The sequence below is a fragment of the Lepisosteus platostomus genome, chromosome 3, assembly GCF_059453375.1.
Source record: "Lepisosteus platostomus isolate fLepPlt1 chromosome 3, fLepPlt1.hap1, whole genome shotgun sequence".
Taxonomy (NCBI): Eukaryota; Metazoa; Chordata; class Actinopteri; order Semionotiformes; family Lepisosteidae; genus Lepisosteus; species Lepisosteus platostomus.
Window position 1 is genome coordinate 49,485,089 of NC_142613.1, and position 16,421 is coordinate 49,501,509.

The following is a 16,421-nucleotide window of genomic DNA, read 5'->3' on the forward strand; positions in this document are numbered from 1 at the left end:
CAGGCTGAGCCCACAGGAACAGCAGAAGTTGATTAGTGTATCACCACGCAGTCAGGTTTCCATTGATCAGTGCAGATTATGTTTTGTAGAGACCTCACACTTAGACCTGTTTTTTCCTACACAGCAGTAATTAGTGTATTGTTCTACAGCACATGTTTGTGTCTTTTTCTTGTGAAAAGAAACAAATCAGGCTGCTCTACACAAAAGTTTGATTAATGGCTAAAGAGTACTTGGCTCCATTGCTGGGAAGGACACATGATGAATTATTCAAAGCTTCAACATAACAGAGGTACAAAGGTGTGTTCTTTATTGATCACAAGGCTTGACTTTAAGTAGGTTAAATCAGCTCATCACTTACTGTATAACCTACTTTTATTTCATTTGCAGTGGCACAACAACACTTATTCTCACTCTATACCACATACTGTTGCTAAGATCTGCAATGTTTGCTTGGAACCTACATTTAAAGTGTATTGTGCTTGTAAAACAACATGCTGTATTACTTTGTTTCCCTATTGCACATTAAGACCAAATCACCAAATGACATATCATTCACTCAGTACTACATCCAGGGAAATAATGACTGAAACGAGTCTTCATCATTTATGAAGTTAAGTGGAAACAATTAAATATAAGTTAAAATAAAGAATCAGTGTAGTTTTTCTTCATCCACGAGGAAAGATATGAAGTTTGAGATTATGGATTAATTCTGCGATTTCCCTCATGGGATCAATAAAGTATCTATCTATCTAATTCAGTTCATGAGAGCTTAGCCTGGTTCTCACTTACAGCTATATTTTTCAGGGTATAAAGCATAATTGGTAAGTAAACATATTGCCAAATTGGACAGTTCATTATACTGAATTACCACAAGGTCATTGTATTAGTTGATTGGGTCATAAAATAACAATGACAAATTTAGTTATTTATAAACAAACATCTCACTTAACATAAGGTGAAATCATTTATTAATTAAAAACTAATGGAAAATAAGACAATGATATAACATTTTTAAAATTCTTATTTCTCAACACTTTAAATCAAGGCTGTCAGCTAAATAATTAACCTTGGAGTGATAATGGAAAATTAGGAATTTTTGGAAATTGAATCAATACAGCCATCTGAAATTACCACCAAAATGCAGACTTCAAGCACAGCCTTGCATCATTAATGCATTTTCAATGGCCTGATGTTTACCATATTGCATTCAACTCAAGTTTTTGTGAGGCAGCAGCAGTCAGGCCTATGGGCAGGGTTCACTTCTCAGCTTGTCTCTGCATATCTAACACACAAAGCAGGTGCCCTTGGCGATATTACTGTATCAGTGTCGTAACACAGCATTTCCCTGGTTCTCTGCCTTTGTCCAATCGCATTGCCCCTGTTTAATGACGTCACGGGCCTTGTTTGACAGGGGTGTGTCTTCGCACAAAAAAGGTGGGAAGAAAAATTGAAACTGAGACCTGTGCACACCTGTGCAACCTGAGTCATCATTAGTCTTTGTATCTTGTGTTTTTTATCTCCTCATATGGAGATTTCTGAATATGGTACAAAAATTAAACTCTGTAACCAAAATTGTGTGAATGAAGAGTAGTGAAAAAAGAAGAAAGCCAAGTTCATACCAAACCCTACACAGGCATACAGATCAAACTGTACTTTAGAATGTTTTGTGTGCATGATCTTCATGAGGTGACATCAGGCTGCACATTGCTCATTGATATTTTAGGATTTCTGGAATTGTAATGAAAATGATTGCTCAGGTAACTCGTCAGATTTTTAAAAAATGATTCTTTAAAGTAACAGATATCATTCTATGTAAAAAGAAACAATTTATGTTGAAGTATTGATGCAGTAACAAGTACAGTACTTCTGACACAGAGCCTATGGTATTTATAATTCTTCAGTCCCTTTACCATCTAAATTGTTTTTCTTTTAAAAATTAACCTAATTTGTTTGAGATACTGTATACGCATTTAATGTGACAGTTTCTGTTAATGCAGGAAGTAACGTGTCTCCCATGTGTTTCTTCATATGCTGTTAATTCTTTGAAGAATAATGTATTATAATGCTTCATTTCCTTGCAGGTCAATTGATTTTTTTTTTTTCAGATTTGTTTCCAGCAGCACTGTAATTAACAAAAATGAGGGTTAGTGATGTAGAACCAAGGGAAATGTTAATATTTTGAGTAAAGAATTTGATTTTCACTTGCTTTGTCAGATTATCCTCACAGAAAGGCATTGATTAAGGTGTCTGTTAACCTTTATAAGGAATATAGAAAGTACAATTAAGGTTCAGGAATATTAGATAATGGAGATTTAGTCTATGAAGCTAGAACATTTATCAATAGGACAGCAATTTCACAATCTCTACTCCACGTTTCCCTGTGTCTTAGATTTTTATTAAATATGAAACCTATAAACAGATAATTCCCCAGGTGTTTTGTTGTGTTAAAAGGAGCTGTGTCCTTTTTTATATGGTTAAGCAACCATGCCTGCCTTATCACAGGCTGTGAGTCCCCTACAATCTTCATGTATGTGACCATTTCTTAATGCCGTTATGCCTCTTATTGGGAATTGGAAATATATTTGAATATGTAACATAATTATGTGTTTTTCAAAAATGTTTTGAGGTGGACTCAAAGTATATGAAGGAATTCCTATACAATGATTTTTACTATACATATATGTACTGTATAAACAGTACACTATTTTTTTCAAATAAAACATTGAAATGCAGAAGATGTAATTAAGATTGTCTTATGAAAAAGCCTCAGAGACATGTTGGTAGTATTTATTTCTACTGTGCAGAATATGTTCTAAATTTCATTAACAGCACACGTATACATCCAGTATAACATGTTCATTGCAGAGTTATAGATGCCTGGGATAAAGATATTGGTGTACATCCTTTAACCCTGCCTGTGAAGACCTGTCATGATGTGATGCAACTACTATCAGCCAGCAATGAAACTCTCCCATTTTCAATGCGCACAATGAATATCTTCAAGGTAAGTGACCATACACTATGTGCGCCAGTATTGCATCTGTATGCCCTTTTTTAATGAATACTATTCGTTAAGTACTATTATAATAAGAATAGAAATAAATTGTTATTTTTGTTATTTTTTTCTTGTCTCAGTTTAAAAATAATAATCTGCTGTGCAAAGGTATTTTCATGTGTTATATACAGCATGTTTAAAAATGTGATGACAGTATATTTTTAGGTCTTGTATATCAGTGTTTAAGACACAGTTAATGAGGTGCCAAATAAAATTGGCTGTTTTTTGTGCAGTTTCAGCTATTAATGTGTTTTCGTGCTGACATCCCTATGCTTTTTTTATTCTTATCCTCAACTCATAGTACGGTTTAAAGGTAATTAGAAACTTACTGCCTTTTATGTTCATAACCTGTCATTATGTTCAGAAAGGTGGAGGCATAGTGATTGCAATTAACTGCATACCCATGAAAAGACATCTCAGGTGTTGTATTATAGAAATGACTTCTCTTCCTTAAAATTGCAACTTAATTTGGGTTTATGTCTATCTAACCGTTAGACATTTTCAGGAATGCAATCTCTATATTATTATATGTCTTTACGGTTTCTCTGAAAAAATATTCTTTTCAAATATTTATAAGTGGTGTTAATTAACCATAAGCTTTCATTCAACTGTCAATTTAAAAACCCATTTTGCAAAATGATAAAATGTCTCCTGATTCTTTACTAAGTAGCAGACCTATTTCATTTTTTTCTCTACACATCACCTGAGGACATCTCTGCTTTCACCAAATACAATAATTATTCTGCACCTGCAAACTGCTGCTTAGGTGAATTTTTCTGTCCTGAAGGGAATTTACAAATGAATCCTTGGTAAAAATTGACTTGACTGTATTGATCTGTGCCTTGTTGAATGTTACTTTCACACTGGAGTCAAAGCATTTCTGCTAAAACACTAGCAAACTCACAGTTACTGTTTGGATTTGATTTGTTATTGCTGTGGTTGAAATGTTTTAAAATACATCCCCTCTGCTGTATGGATTAGGTGTGTTATTTTTTTTAGATTTATAATGCTTACTAATCAATAATCTCATGTAAATGTTATGAAAATGGTGAAGGAAGGTCTTTTTAAGCCATCTATCTTCCATTATGGTTAATTAACATATTATAGAGAAGACACTGCTCCTATGGAATCAGTCCAGAGAAGGTACTTTTTAGGGATTAAGGGAATGTCCTATACTGACGCTCTGAAGGAAATTCACCTTTTCAGTTCTGAACAGAGAGGATGACGAGGGGATATGATGAGGGGTTTTCAAAATCCTGGCATTGACAAAGTCAGCTCAGAGGGCTTTCTCAAAGAAATCAATGGATAGAAGGTTCCCTAAGAACTGTGGGAATAAGGTGTCTTACAACTACTGCAAAACATGAAGGGTATCTAAACCCAGTGATATAGTACCATTTCTTGTGTCCCAAGATTTTATTAAAACAATTTTGTCTTAAAGTCCACAGCTTTATGAGACCACACATTTTCGACCTGATATAATGAATGTTACTAAAAAGAAAAACTCATAGTGAAGCGCTTCAAAGTGATGAATATATACAGTATCTTGCAAATGTATTCATGGATTCAAAGCTCATGGCCAGAGCTACACTGAGTGGCTTACCAAGAAGAAAATGATTGTCTTTGAGTGGTGCATAGTGGAAGATTGGTCACCTCCCAGTATGTAAAATTGGTAGAAACTTAACCAAACACACTCACAGTTGTAAGGTGCTTCCATCAAGTATTGACTCAAGAGTGGTGAATACTTTTGCAATAAACATATTGAAATTTAGATTTTTGTTGGCAGTTGTTGGTGACTGTTACCTTTTTTTCACTTAGAAAAATGTTTAGTTCAAGTGAAAACATTCACTTAAAATTGTGTATTGTTTGTGATTAAACAAAATGAGACATTATGGAAAGGTGCGGAATACGTTTTCAGAGCATTCTATAATGGTGACAAACAAAAAGATATTGTAAATAGTGATAAGCTGTATTTTACACATTTCAAGAGCTTCTTGACTAAGCCTTAACAGGCTTACATACAATTATGTAAGCTTCAGTGCTGCAACCTAAAGAGAAAATAGCTTTGACGCTTTCATATAAACTGCAGTAAAATATGAAACATTAAAGAAAACCTAAAACAGTTACTCATAGTGAACTAAAATGTTTTTCATACTTAATTACCAGCTTACATGTGAAGCTTTTTTCTCAACCAGACATGCTCAGGAATTGCTGTTTAATGACAGCATATTTTTCCACGTGATAAGCATAGACATAAAGTAATGAAATATTCTAGCATGCATATGTTACTTGTAACTTGCTGTACAATGGATGGCTTACATATACACTGGTGAAAACTAACAAACTAATAACACAAGTTGTGACATTGTCGTCAACACTTTTCGAGGTCACTTCAGCTATTAAACTACCACATGAGAAAAATGAGCCGAACCCTTATTATATTGTTTTCTTAGAACAGGTTTTAGAATTTTTAATGATGTGATTCATTGTACTTTACAAGCTGCTGCTTTTGGAAAGTGTTCAAGGTATTCAAATTAAAAATATGAACAATACTCAAATAAAATCTGCAGTATGTTTAGCAGTAAAGGACACCTCCATTGCATGGTTCAGTAGCTACAAGCATTGGTAAAGCCTTTATTTTTGGCATTTAGATAGCCTGACCTGGCTTCAGTTTATCAAGTATTTCAATCAAAGGCTATACATTATTAAAATATACCTTACCAAGAGCCATTTGTGCCTCATAGTAATCTTTCAGGAAAAATTTTGCCAGTAGAAAGTAATAGTGAGAACTCTTACTATGGGAAAGAGTATTTCAATAAATCCATCCATCTTCTGACACACCTGAAGAAGGCTCCACGGCCGAAACGTTGTGTTTTCTTTCTTTTTTTTTTCAGCATGGAATAAACCTATTACTTGTTCCTTTGCAGCCTATGCATGCTGACGCAGCTACCCACCTGAACTACTACATCCATCTTCTAACTGCTTTATCCAATTCAGGGTCATGGTGGCCTAGCGCCTATCCAGGGAAGCATTGGGTGCAAGGCATGGTTCATCCAAGACGGTGACATCAGTCCATCGTAGGGCACAGATAGACACAAACACGCACACACTCACACCAGGGAAAATTTTACAGAAGCCAACTAACCTACCTGTCACGATTATAGTCCCCCCTCCTTAAGGGTGCTCCAGCCCTTTCACTTGAGAATTTATTCTCTGCACCTGATTCCTATTCCCTGCCCACCTTAAAAGCCAGGCGCTGACGCTCATCCGGGCTCTGCATCTGGTTTCCGCACCGTGCGAGTCCAGGACCTGGAAGCACCTGGTCCCGTTAAGGTTTTAACCTCGGTTCCCGTTCCCGTTCCCTGTCCGCCGGTTCCGACCCGGCCTTCGTGTTTTAATTCCGCGTTCTGATGGATCTCCTGGTTTTGGACTTACCCATTTGTTTGGATTCTCTCTAAGGACTTCTCTTTTGGATTGTTCGCCTCGGCCACACCTCCCCCGTGCACCAGCGCACCTTCGACACGCCCCCCTGTCTTCAGCCCCGTATTCCTGCATGACGTTTCCCCAGTGTTTCCCCACTTCTTCGGATTGTGTCGTCCGCAAAGGGTCCGGAAAGAACTGTTCGTTACACTACCACTATGTCTTTGGACTGGAGAGAAAAGCCATGTGAACACAGGAAGGACACGATCTTATTCATGTTCAAGAAGAAACACTGGTTGATAACAGAATCTTGAGTTTTCACGACAATTTCAAAATGTTACATTCATCACTTCCATTTTCTTAATTAACCTATACTTGCAAATGCAAATGAACCAAACCAGTTTCAGATCAAGGAGTGAGACCATGAGATTTGGTTACAAAGTTTGAGACTGACGGCCGGTGCATGAGACTGGAGAACCTTGCAACTATGTTCCATGGCGGCCGCTAGCTGGTAAATGATCCTGCTGTGTACTACTATGAAACGGTATTTCAATATGGATTCTTGTGTAACGTTTGTCAGCGTTCACACATCTATCTGGCCTGTATACAACTGGGGAAAACCATTAGTGATTTTCTAAGTCTTATGATTGTTTCCATTACCTTACACGTAATAGAAGTCAGACATGAATTGGCCTGTAATTCATTGGTTCAGTTTTTTAACCTTTTTATATGGATGATTACTGCATTAGCAATTCTACATTCGGTGGAACAAGTAAAGGTTTATTCCATGCTGAAAAGCAAAGGAAAGAAACACAGCATTTCGGCTGTGGAGCCTTCTTCGGGTGTCTCTCCATTCAATGGATACTACCTATGTCCTAAATGATTGTTGGAACAGTCTGTTCTCAACTTTGCCTTCTTATTTCTGACTAAACAGCTCTTAATAGGTAATCAGCTGATGGTGAACAGACACATGAGGTAATGACACTGCATCAGACATCTCCCACTGTGGGTCAGTGTCCACTTGGTTATATTTCAGCTAGCACACCTGAATTGGGGCAGTCCTGAAACTCACTAATTAGCACAGGTTTCATACCAATTACGATTACCAGCTTTTAAAGAGCTGAAAGCAAATTTAAAATAGCTCAAATAGAAAATTGAAATGAATTGTAATGTAGTTAAGACCTTGCCTGAAGCAAAGACAAGAAGACACTGGGGATATACAGTAAAGGACCAGGATTGAGCAGCACTGCTTTAGAAGATTCTCTCATTAACATTCTGTAATCAGTAGTGAATAGTCAGCTTTAACCTTTGAATCTGAAGTAATTCTCAGTATTAATTGTGCCTTGATGAAATACAGTGACCCCCATCGTAGACTGAAGAGCCTTTCCAGCATTATCCCATTAAGAATTAAGGCAATAATATTTTATCTACTAGTGTAGATGACCTGAATTTCCATTTCCTGTATTCTTCTGTTCTGATTTTACTGTACAGATATTGTTTTGGAATTTAAATTCTGTTTCATGCAATCATATATTTTGCACTACAATAATAATCCTGTTTCCCAGCATGTGTAAAGATGCCAGCTTGCATTACTTTTCAGTAATCTCTTAGCAGGCCAGCAACTCATGCTAACATCTCACTGGTTTTCTCTAATCCTGCTGTGTGCATTTTCCCACATACTTCATAAGACTATCCATTTAATTAGATAGACAAGACAGAATAGGTGTAGCATCAGCTGTTATGCACAGTGCATATACAGTAGGATGCTCCACCACCACACTTTTTGGGACGAATAATTTTTCATGCAGCTGTGGAAACATACTGTTGATTAGTAACCTCTCCAAAAGACTATTCATTCAAGCAGTTCTGTAATTCACTCAAAAAAATATTGGATATCATAGTAATGGTTAAATTGAACTCCCTCAATATGTGTGATCATTCAAAAGTGAACATAAGTGTTGGAAACATTTTCAGTAGACTGCTTAAAATATACTCTGAGTCTGCAGCAGATGGCAATTGGAACCAATAGTGTCTGTTTAGATTTTAATGCTGCTCTGTATATGTAAAAAGATAATGCACCAAATGTAGAAGCTGCAGTGCTATAACACTACAGATTCCAGTGATAAAATACCTCATCACAATAAGCCCTCTGTTGCCTAATTGCCTTGATGTTGAACTGTCCACTGCTGTTAGTATCTTTGGAGGACAAACAGAGGTTTCCATTTAATTTGGTGACATTATAGGTAGTGTGGATACCAACTTTGTATGTTTTGCAGATTTAGTGTTCTGTTTTAGACAACATTATTATAGCTGTAGAACCAATATTGTGTAATATCTACACTTTGTATCGGTAGCTGTACTCCATGTGGCACATTTAGTCTGTTGAACACCATTAGTTTTAAAGCTACGTTACGTTTTAGGGTTGTGCTTGCTAAACAAGTAATGAAGTAAATTGTGTGAGGAGCCAGATGTTCCTGCTGATACACCCATACATTCGTACAGGGAGCTTAGGTTACGTGCTTTATTATTGTTTTGTATGGATTGTAGTTTGTGATAGCTCTGCAATGTCAGTGCAAAAACAAAAAGCAGACAACACATTTAGTAACTACAGCCCAGTGTTAACCAGACAACAGTACTGTATACCATGTCTTGACAATGATTTTGTTACCATTTTTAATTAAGATATGGAATGATAAGTCACAGTTTGGGCACTACTGGAGAAATAATGGAACTGGTGTTCATGTTCTTATTTTTCTTTTAAGTAATATTGTCCCTTTGGTTATTTTACTATTTTTGGCTTATGATTTATATTGTGAATATATACTATAGTAACTTTCATCTGTTTATTTTGATTGATGAATAATGAGAAAAAAACATTTTGTCTGTCTGGTTGAAGGTGATTTTAATTATAATATGAGGTAGTTCTTATTAAATTCAAATTAAATTAGTATTTCAAATTCAAAAAGACTTAGATAAAATTCAAAACTGAGCAAACATCTGGCAAATGAGGTTTCATGTCGACAAGTGTTAGGGTTTTATATGCAGGTAGCCCAAACAAGCTATATATACAAAGTTGACAGTAGATTAGAAAAGGCTACTTATTAAAAAGACTTAGGTATATAGGTTTTTATGTTGACACATCATTACATATTTTAGACAATATGGGGTAGGATAAAAGGTGGGAAATTGCTGCTGTGGACTCTGTAGATGAGCAATGAGATACATTAAACAGTTTAAAGAAATATCCCATAATGACAAGCTAAAGGAACTGAATCTTTTTAGTCTGGAATTGAGAAATGTAACTGTCAATTCTTAATGTATATTTAAAAACATGTTTTTATGCATTACTTATATATGTATATATTTTTAATTTTGTAATTGTTATGTAACTCCCTTATGAATAAAACTTGGCAGATATATAGCCTTCTATTACAGGTATTGTGTGTGGAATTTTTATAGTTTGCAATACTTTGAATAGTGATGATTTTAAATGTTGGTGATATTTTTCTACTGAACTAAAAACAAAACTATTTCATATTTTGAAGGACCATTTGCACTGTTTCTGAGTGCTGACGGTTAAAGTCAGATCACTTTCTGCAGTTCACTAGCAAAGCTCTGAAGATGTTATTTTTCCCCATACTATGGAGGAATATTTTAAATCCTACAACCTATGTATATCTACAGAGATATATGCTTTTATGGAACTGGCCTCTTCAACCCTATTTTCGGACATGGTCTGTGCACTGGGAGCATTTAATCTTTGTTTTCCAGTTGTAAACTAGAAGAGCCCCTGGGAGCTGTATCTTAGCTCTTTCCCCTTGGTATAGTTCACTTTGCAGAAACATAAATACATTTCAACATTCATCATTGCTCTTAAAAATGGGACTTGAAAATATAGCTTGCCATGTAATAACTCCTGGATATTATAGAGCATTTGGAAGGCCTACAAAATATTAAAACATATTGTCATTTAAAGCATTCCTAGTACTAGGGGATGTTTACGGAATGACTCGGAGTCAAGGTATTAAGATACAGGATGTAGATGCATTTTACAGTATAGGTTTAAATTATAAATTTCATTGTACAATTAGAAGAAAAATTGATGCTTAATTGTTGGCTTTGGATTTTACATAGAGCAAGATAAAAAGCAGATTGCATTACAATAAATGATGTGATAAAAGCATTGTAGTAAACTGAGATAATACTGGAGCATTGTGCAGTAGTTAATGTGTATAATTAGATGAGTTGAATTTTAGTCAAAGAGCAGTAAATTAAGAGCAAAAGAAGACTTGATTACAAAAAGGTTTATTTGGAGGCATCTTGTTTTGCGGTTTTGGAGCTAATAGCTTGTTAAGTGAGGGTGAGGGGAAGATAGATGCAGACACACAGATCACTTTTCAGAAGTCTCCTGGAGGTGGCAGGAGGCAATGGTGGCCGGTAACCAGCTTTGCTGCAGACAGTCAAGGGAGGTTGAGCAGCTGGCAATGAGATGGGACTGACATTCTGCTAGGAGAGGGAGCCTAGAGAGAAGAAGACAGGATAGAGGCAGAAATGGGGTTGGAGAGAGAACTGGAAAGTAATCGGGAGAGGTCAGAATAATCGACAACTATAGGGGGTCTCGATCACAAATCAGGCAGATTTCTATCAATGCAATATCATATCAACACTCATATACGGAATATATATGAAGAAAAAAGACTCGATTTATGGGTTTTTTTCAGACTAACAATTAGGTTCATGCCATACTGCATTTGTACTCCAATGAGGGCCAGTTCACGTGTGGTTTTTCTTTGACACTGTTTCACTGCAGTTTATTTTTCATTATATCATTTTGCACCATGCAAAGTTTTGTATGAAAAAAGGTAACTTAGGAAATATTAAATATATTTATGAAATCTATTAAGAAACTGATTCATCATCCAGGAATAATGTTTTATAGCTTCACATAAAGGAGGTTTAGGGTGTAAATCAATGGTCCTAATGCAAACAAAGTTGAGGATGCAAATCATGTACATATCAATCAATTCAATAAACACCCTTCTTATGTGCTAAGCATAGTATGAACATTTTATATTTATTTTCACACTGCAGTCAACTTCATTGCAGTTCAGAAGTGATTGGTTATTTGGTTATTTGGTATTCCTGGAATGGCTATGCATTTTGAAACAGTTTAATCTTTTTTGTAATTTATCGGTGAACATTTGTAAAAAGTGAAACAGTAAAAAGTCTCTGAGCAGCTATGAAGAGGTGACCTGAGAACTGCATATCAAACGCTTTCTAGAGGTGTTCGTCTGAGTCGTATCAAGGTTTTTTACATTTTTGTAATGTTTTCACATGTAGTAATCTAAAAGGCATTTTATATTGTTTCAAAGCATATTAACTTTGCCTTGCCAAGTGCAGTAATAAGAAATATCTGGCTATATGCATCAAAGATAAGTTTCTTGGAAGGGGTTTAAGGAAGCTAAACATTGGCTTAAATAGTTGGCGTAAAGAAATTGTGTTTTGTGCTCTCGTGATGTGCCAGAGCTATCCTCCATATGCTGTTTGCTTTGCTTTCTCAACTTTTTAACTGTTTGTTGTCCTCAAAGGAGATATCTGTTTCACCTTCATGAACACAAGTGAAACAGTGACCATGTTATTTTCTGATAATTTTCCCCTTGAGGATGTTCAATATTCTCCCTACTTTCTTCTTTGTTATCAAACAAAATTGCCTTGCACTGAAATCTAGCCTCACCTGCTAAATTTTTTCATACCTTAACCATCTGAGTCTTCTTTTCCATTATAATTATTTAATATTATTAGAATGTAATATAGTATAAATGTAAATGTCTGTTCCAACTTTACTTCACTTTACTAATTCCAGCGAATTTGGAATCGCTGTTTTCACATGATGTCGCCTTGCCAGTGCCCCTTACCTGACTTGAAAAAAGTTTAGACAGAAGGTTGTGTTCAGCAGTTTAAATTGAACATTGATTAGGAAAATAATCTGTAAAATAAAATGATTTATTTTGCTTTGCTCTCCTAAAAAACAAGAAGCCAGTGCTTATCGAAACATAAACTAGTACATTCTAAAGATGTATACTTAAATCTTCTGATTTCTGCATTCCTAATGTAACAGTTTTCCAGGATTCAAATAAATTGCACTTGTTGTGTGTTTTACGTTCACTAAAATGAGTGTGAGTCTGATATTACCATTAATAATGGACTGAACTCTCTGAAGGCAACCGCAGACACTAGCAGAGGCTGAGCAGGAGCTCATTAGAGCATGAAATACCATTCCCCAAGGTCAGATACATGCTCTGATTAGGTCATTGAGATGTCAGAGCAGGGCACTGTGCCTTATTGCTGCAGGGTGTATGAATACCCAGTTTTGAAACTGTGAATTCTTCACCCGACCTTGTCCAAATAAAATATGCTCAGGTAGCAAGGGTAGTGCTTAATTTAAAATGAAATGTTAGTGAATAATGTGGGTGTTAATGATTGTGGTAGTAGTAATAATCAGTATTTCAGTATGTATTAATATTCTGTCTCTGATCTGAATATTGTGATATTGAATATTGTCCATTTTGTAATCTCTGATCATTACTCTGTTCAGTCTTCCTCTGTGTTTACTGATTGCATTTAAGATATTAAAGAGCAGATTTTATATACAGCTGTGCTAGACTACTTTCCATATTTTGTTAGATTCAATTGCATGGTCCACTGATCTCATAATTAGATATGTCTGACAATACCACATTTATTTTGGTCATTACTGCTATCGGGTCATGGAAACATGCTGTGTTTGCAGTAGTCTTGTACAATCTGTCTTTCGTAAAAGTTCCTTCTTAATCCAACTGTTTCTCACTTCTGCACCTGGTTGTTAAATCATTGTGTAAACTCCTATATGTTAAGTGCTGTGTGATCTTTTGAGATAAAAAGCAGTATATTATATGTATGGCTTATCTAACTGTGCCACAGCAATAAGTGACCATTGTACAAGAGGGGGGAGAATGTCTATTATTAGTCTATTGAGGACGGCAGTATACCATAGTTATAAGAAAGTAATAACTTAGTTACGTAAGTTGTAAGTTATGCACTTAAAACAATATAACATAAAATAAAATACGTGGAATGACTTGAAGGCTGCAGTCCATCAACAGTCCCCTCTCAATCTGACTGAGATGTAGGTCTGTAATGAGGAAAGGGCAAATTTCAGCACATGCAGGTGTGCTGTGTTGTTAGAGATCTATCCATACATAATTTTGGCAATAATTCAAGCAAAAGGTGCTTCTGCCAAGTACTAACTGAGGGGTATGTAGACTTACCCAATCCATTTTTCTAGGTTCTCACTTGTAGTCACTTTTCAGAATGCTTGAACATGTTTTTATCTTGGATGTTGTGTAAATAAAGGTAAAATACATGATTTAATGTTTCGTGATTTCAGGCAAAATGTGTTTGGAAAGGGTGTGTAGACTTCCTATAGGATCTGTATATCAATAAAATATTGAAAACATAAGGCACTTATAATTAAATTTAAAGTAGTCTATAAAACTGCACTTGACTAGTTTCAGACATGTCCGGCAGCTAGAATGCGCAGTTGATCACATCACTCCTGTCCTTGACTCCTTGCACCGGCTTCCTGGTAGATTTTCTTCTGGAATCTGTGCTCTTTCTGGTCAAATTATGTATTGATTTTAGGATACATGTGGTGAAGTTCTAGGCTATGAATGGATTGGTTCCCCTGTATTTGGCAGATCTTGTATCTGTTGATACTTCTAAATTCAGCCTGCAGTCCAATGATTCTGGTGTTCTTTATGTTCCCACTATAAGCCTGCATGTGGGTGATAGGATCTCTGGAGCTCACTTGCAAAAGATTTTTGGGACTGGATCCACAGGTGCAAATCTTCTCACTTATTACTATTAGTTTTACAGATTTTAAACTGTGAACTTCAATCAAACTGTATTATCCACCATCTTTAAATCCCATCTCTCCCACAGTAGGGGCTCTAAACTGTGCCAAACACAACAGGCAGTAAACATAAACATAACCATTTATTAAATTAAATCTTCATCTATGCTGCTGCTTCCCCCGTTTGTGATGTCATGGAATAATTCACTCAACACTGCCTGTAAGTGATATAGTATGATAAGGGACTAAAAGAGTCACTGTGAGAGTGAGCATTACAGGAACACTAGAGCATTTTCAGAGGAGCTTCAGTTAGGGGAAATATAAAATCTTTATATATAAAAACGTTTAACCACTTCTCCTTGTGCGTGATGCTTCTTGTAGACAGTACATCTACTGATGCTCTCCTTAGTCAATAGTTGCATTGACATGGAAGTGGCTAAGAAGTTAAGTGACTTTGTTCCAGCAAAACTTGATAAATCTCTTTTATCCCTTTAGTTGGATAGGGTATAAATACAGTGGTTGCTCATTTATTTGTGACAGTTATTGAACAATATGCCCTGACAATGCCTTTTTTACCAGAACAGATGACATTTATGACACTACATAAATCATCATCACATGACTTTCCATAACTACTTATTCAATACAGGGTCTAACCCAGCAAGCAAGGCATGCGGGGCAGGTTACATCCTGGACGGGATGCTAATTCATCCCAGGGCACATACAGACACTCACACCAGGGCCTGGGTGTTGGGTTTGAAAAAAGGTTGAACTTAAAAGCTGTTAGTTTAGAATATGGTTGCTTATCTTTGGCCTTGGTAGACATTATTTAAGAGCAGAATACTTGGTACGAATCTAGGGTTTTCTGGACCTGGGTCTCTTAAATGCCTTCTCTATAAACCTGTACATGAAGAAACGTGTGTGTTGTGTGTTTGTTTTGTGTATTGTAGTATTTGCATTGTGATTGTTAATAAATATTTGTTTAACCAAGCGCGCCTGAATTATTCTCTTCACCAAAGCTGTGCCACAGAATAAAGAATTCACATACTTCTTATTATACCACTCAAACAGTATATTCTTGGAGCAGTCCTGGGGGCTATGAAAATGTAATTTAGTTATTGACTAAGTCACTTGGTCATTACCTGATTTTCTACATTTTTGTAACCCTCCATTTGTAGCTATTTAATTGTGAATACACTGGTAAATTGATTTTTAAGATATAAATAATCATCTCAGTTTATGAGTCAGATATTATAACATAACTGCAATGGTAATATGACACTTATAACAAAGTAATTCTAAATGTGATTTCAGTTTCTCTACCAAAGCTGGCTCCATGCATCTCATACGTAGTTCCTATTAAAGACATAATAGCTTATTTGTAATGCCACCACTGTCTTAATTCATAGTTTATTAACAATTATTCTTTGACTCTGAAGAATCAAATGTACAGAAGTGTTATATGGTGTATATTCATCACAGCCTTCTTAATTTATGTTTTACAGGTGGCATTTATGAGATTATGAAGACCCTGGGTCAGAAGTGCAAAGTACAGACAGGTGACAGCTACAATATCAGTATCTTTCCGCCACAAGCATTTGTACGTTGTTATGAGATGAGCATAAAACACATCTAGACTGGAAAAAATCATGCAACCATTTGTAAATCTGACATTAACAAATCTTAATAAATTGTTCTTAACCTTTCTGTTGCTTGAGATGTTTTTTTAAAATGCCAATTTGAAAGCTGTTTGTTTTGAGAACAATTGAAGACAAACAGAAAAGGCAGTACCATCATTTCATGAGTTAGTAACAAGGACTTCTCCAAAAGCAACATAGAGTTAAATGGATATGATGTTTGTTCAGTCATTAATGCACGTTGACTTTAGCAAGTAAATATAAGTGAATGTGGGCAAAACACATATGATATGTACATATGATTGTTCATTACTCTAATTAAATGTATTCAATTTTGACATTTGTTTAATATTTTTAATTTATTTAATTTTACAGTACAGTTTCCAGTGAAAAATACACACCAGATGCAAAAGACAAATAC

General features: G+C 35.6%; 1 protein-coding gene across 5 annotated transcripts in view; it reads left to right on the top strand.

The window, feature by feature from the left end:
- Positions 1-16,069, top strand: part of ube3d (ubiquitin protein ligase E3D) — a 42,147-nt gene extending 26,078 nt beyond the window's left edge. For all 5 annotated transcript variants that reach the window (XM_088625898.1, XM_088625901.1, XM_088625903.1 and 2 more), the window contains 2 exons: positions 2,866-3,004; positions 15,869-16,069. In XM_088625898.1, coding sequence (XP_088482024.1) covers positions 2,866-3,004; positions 15,869-15,889 — 160 coding nt within the window. In that variant the 3' untranslated portion in view covers positions 15,890-16,069. The remainder of the gene's footprint in view (positions 1-2,865; positions 3,005-15,868) is intronic.
- Positions 16,070-16,421: the final 352 nt, after the last annotated feature.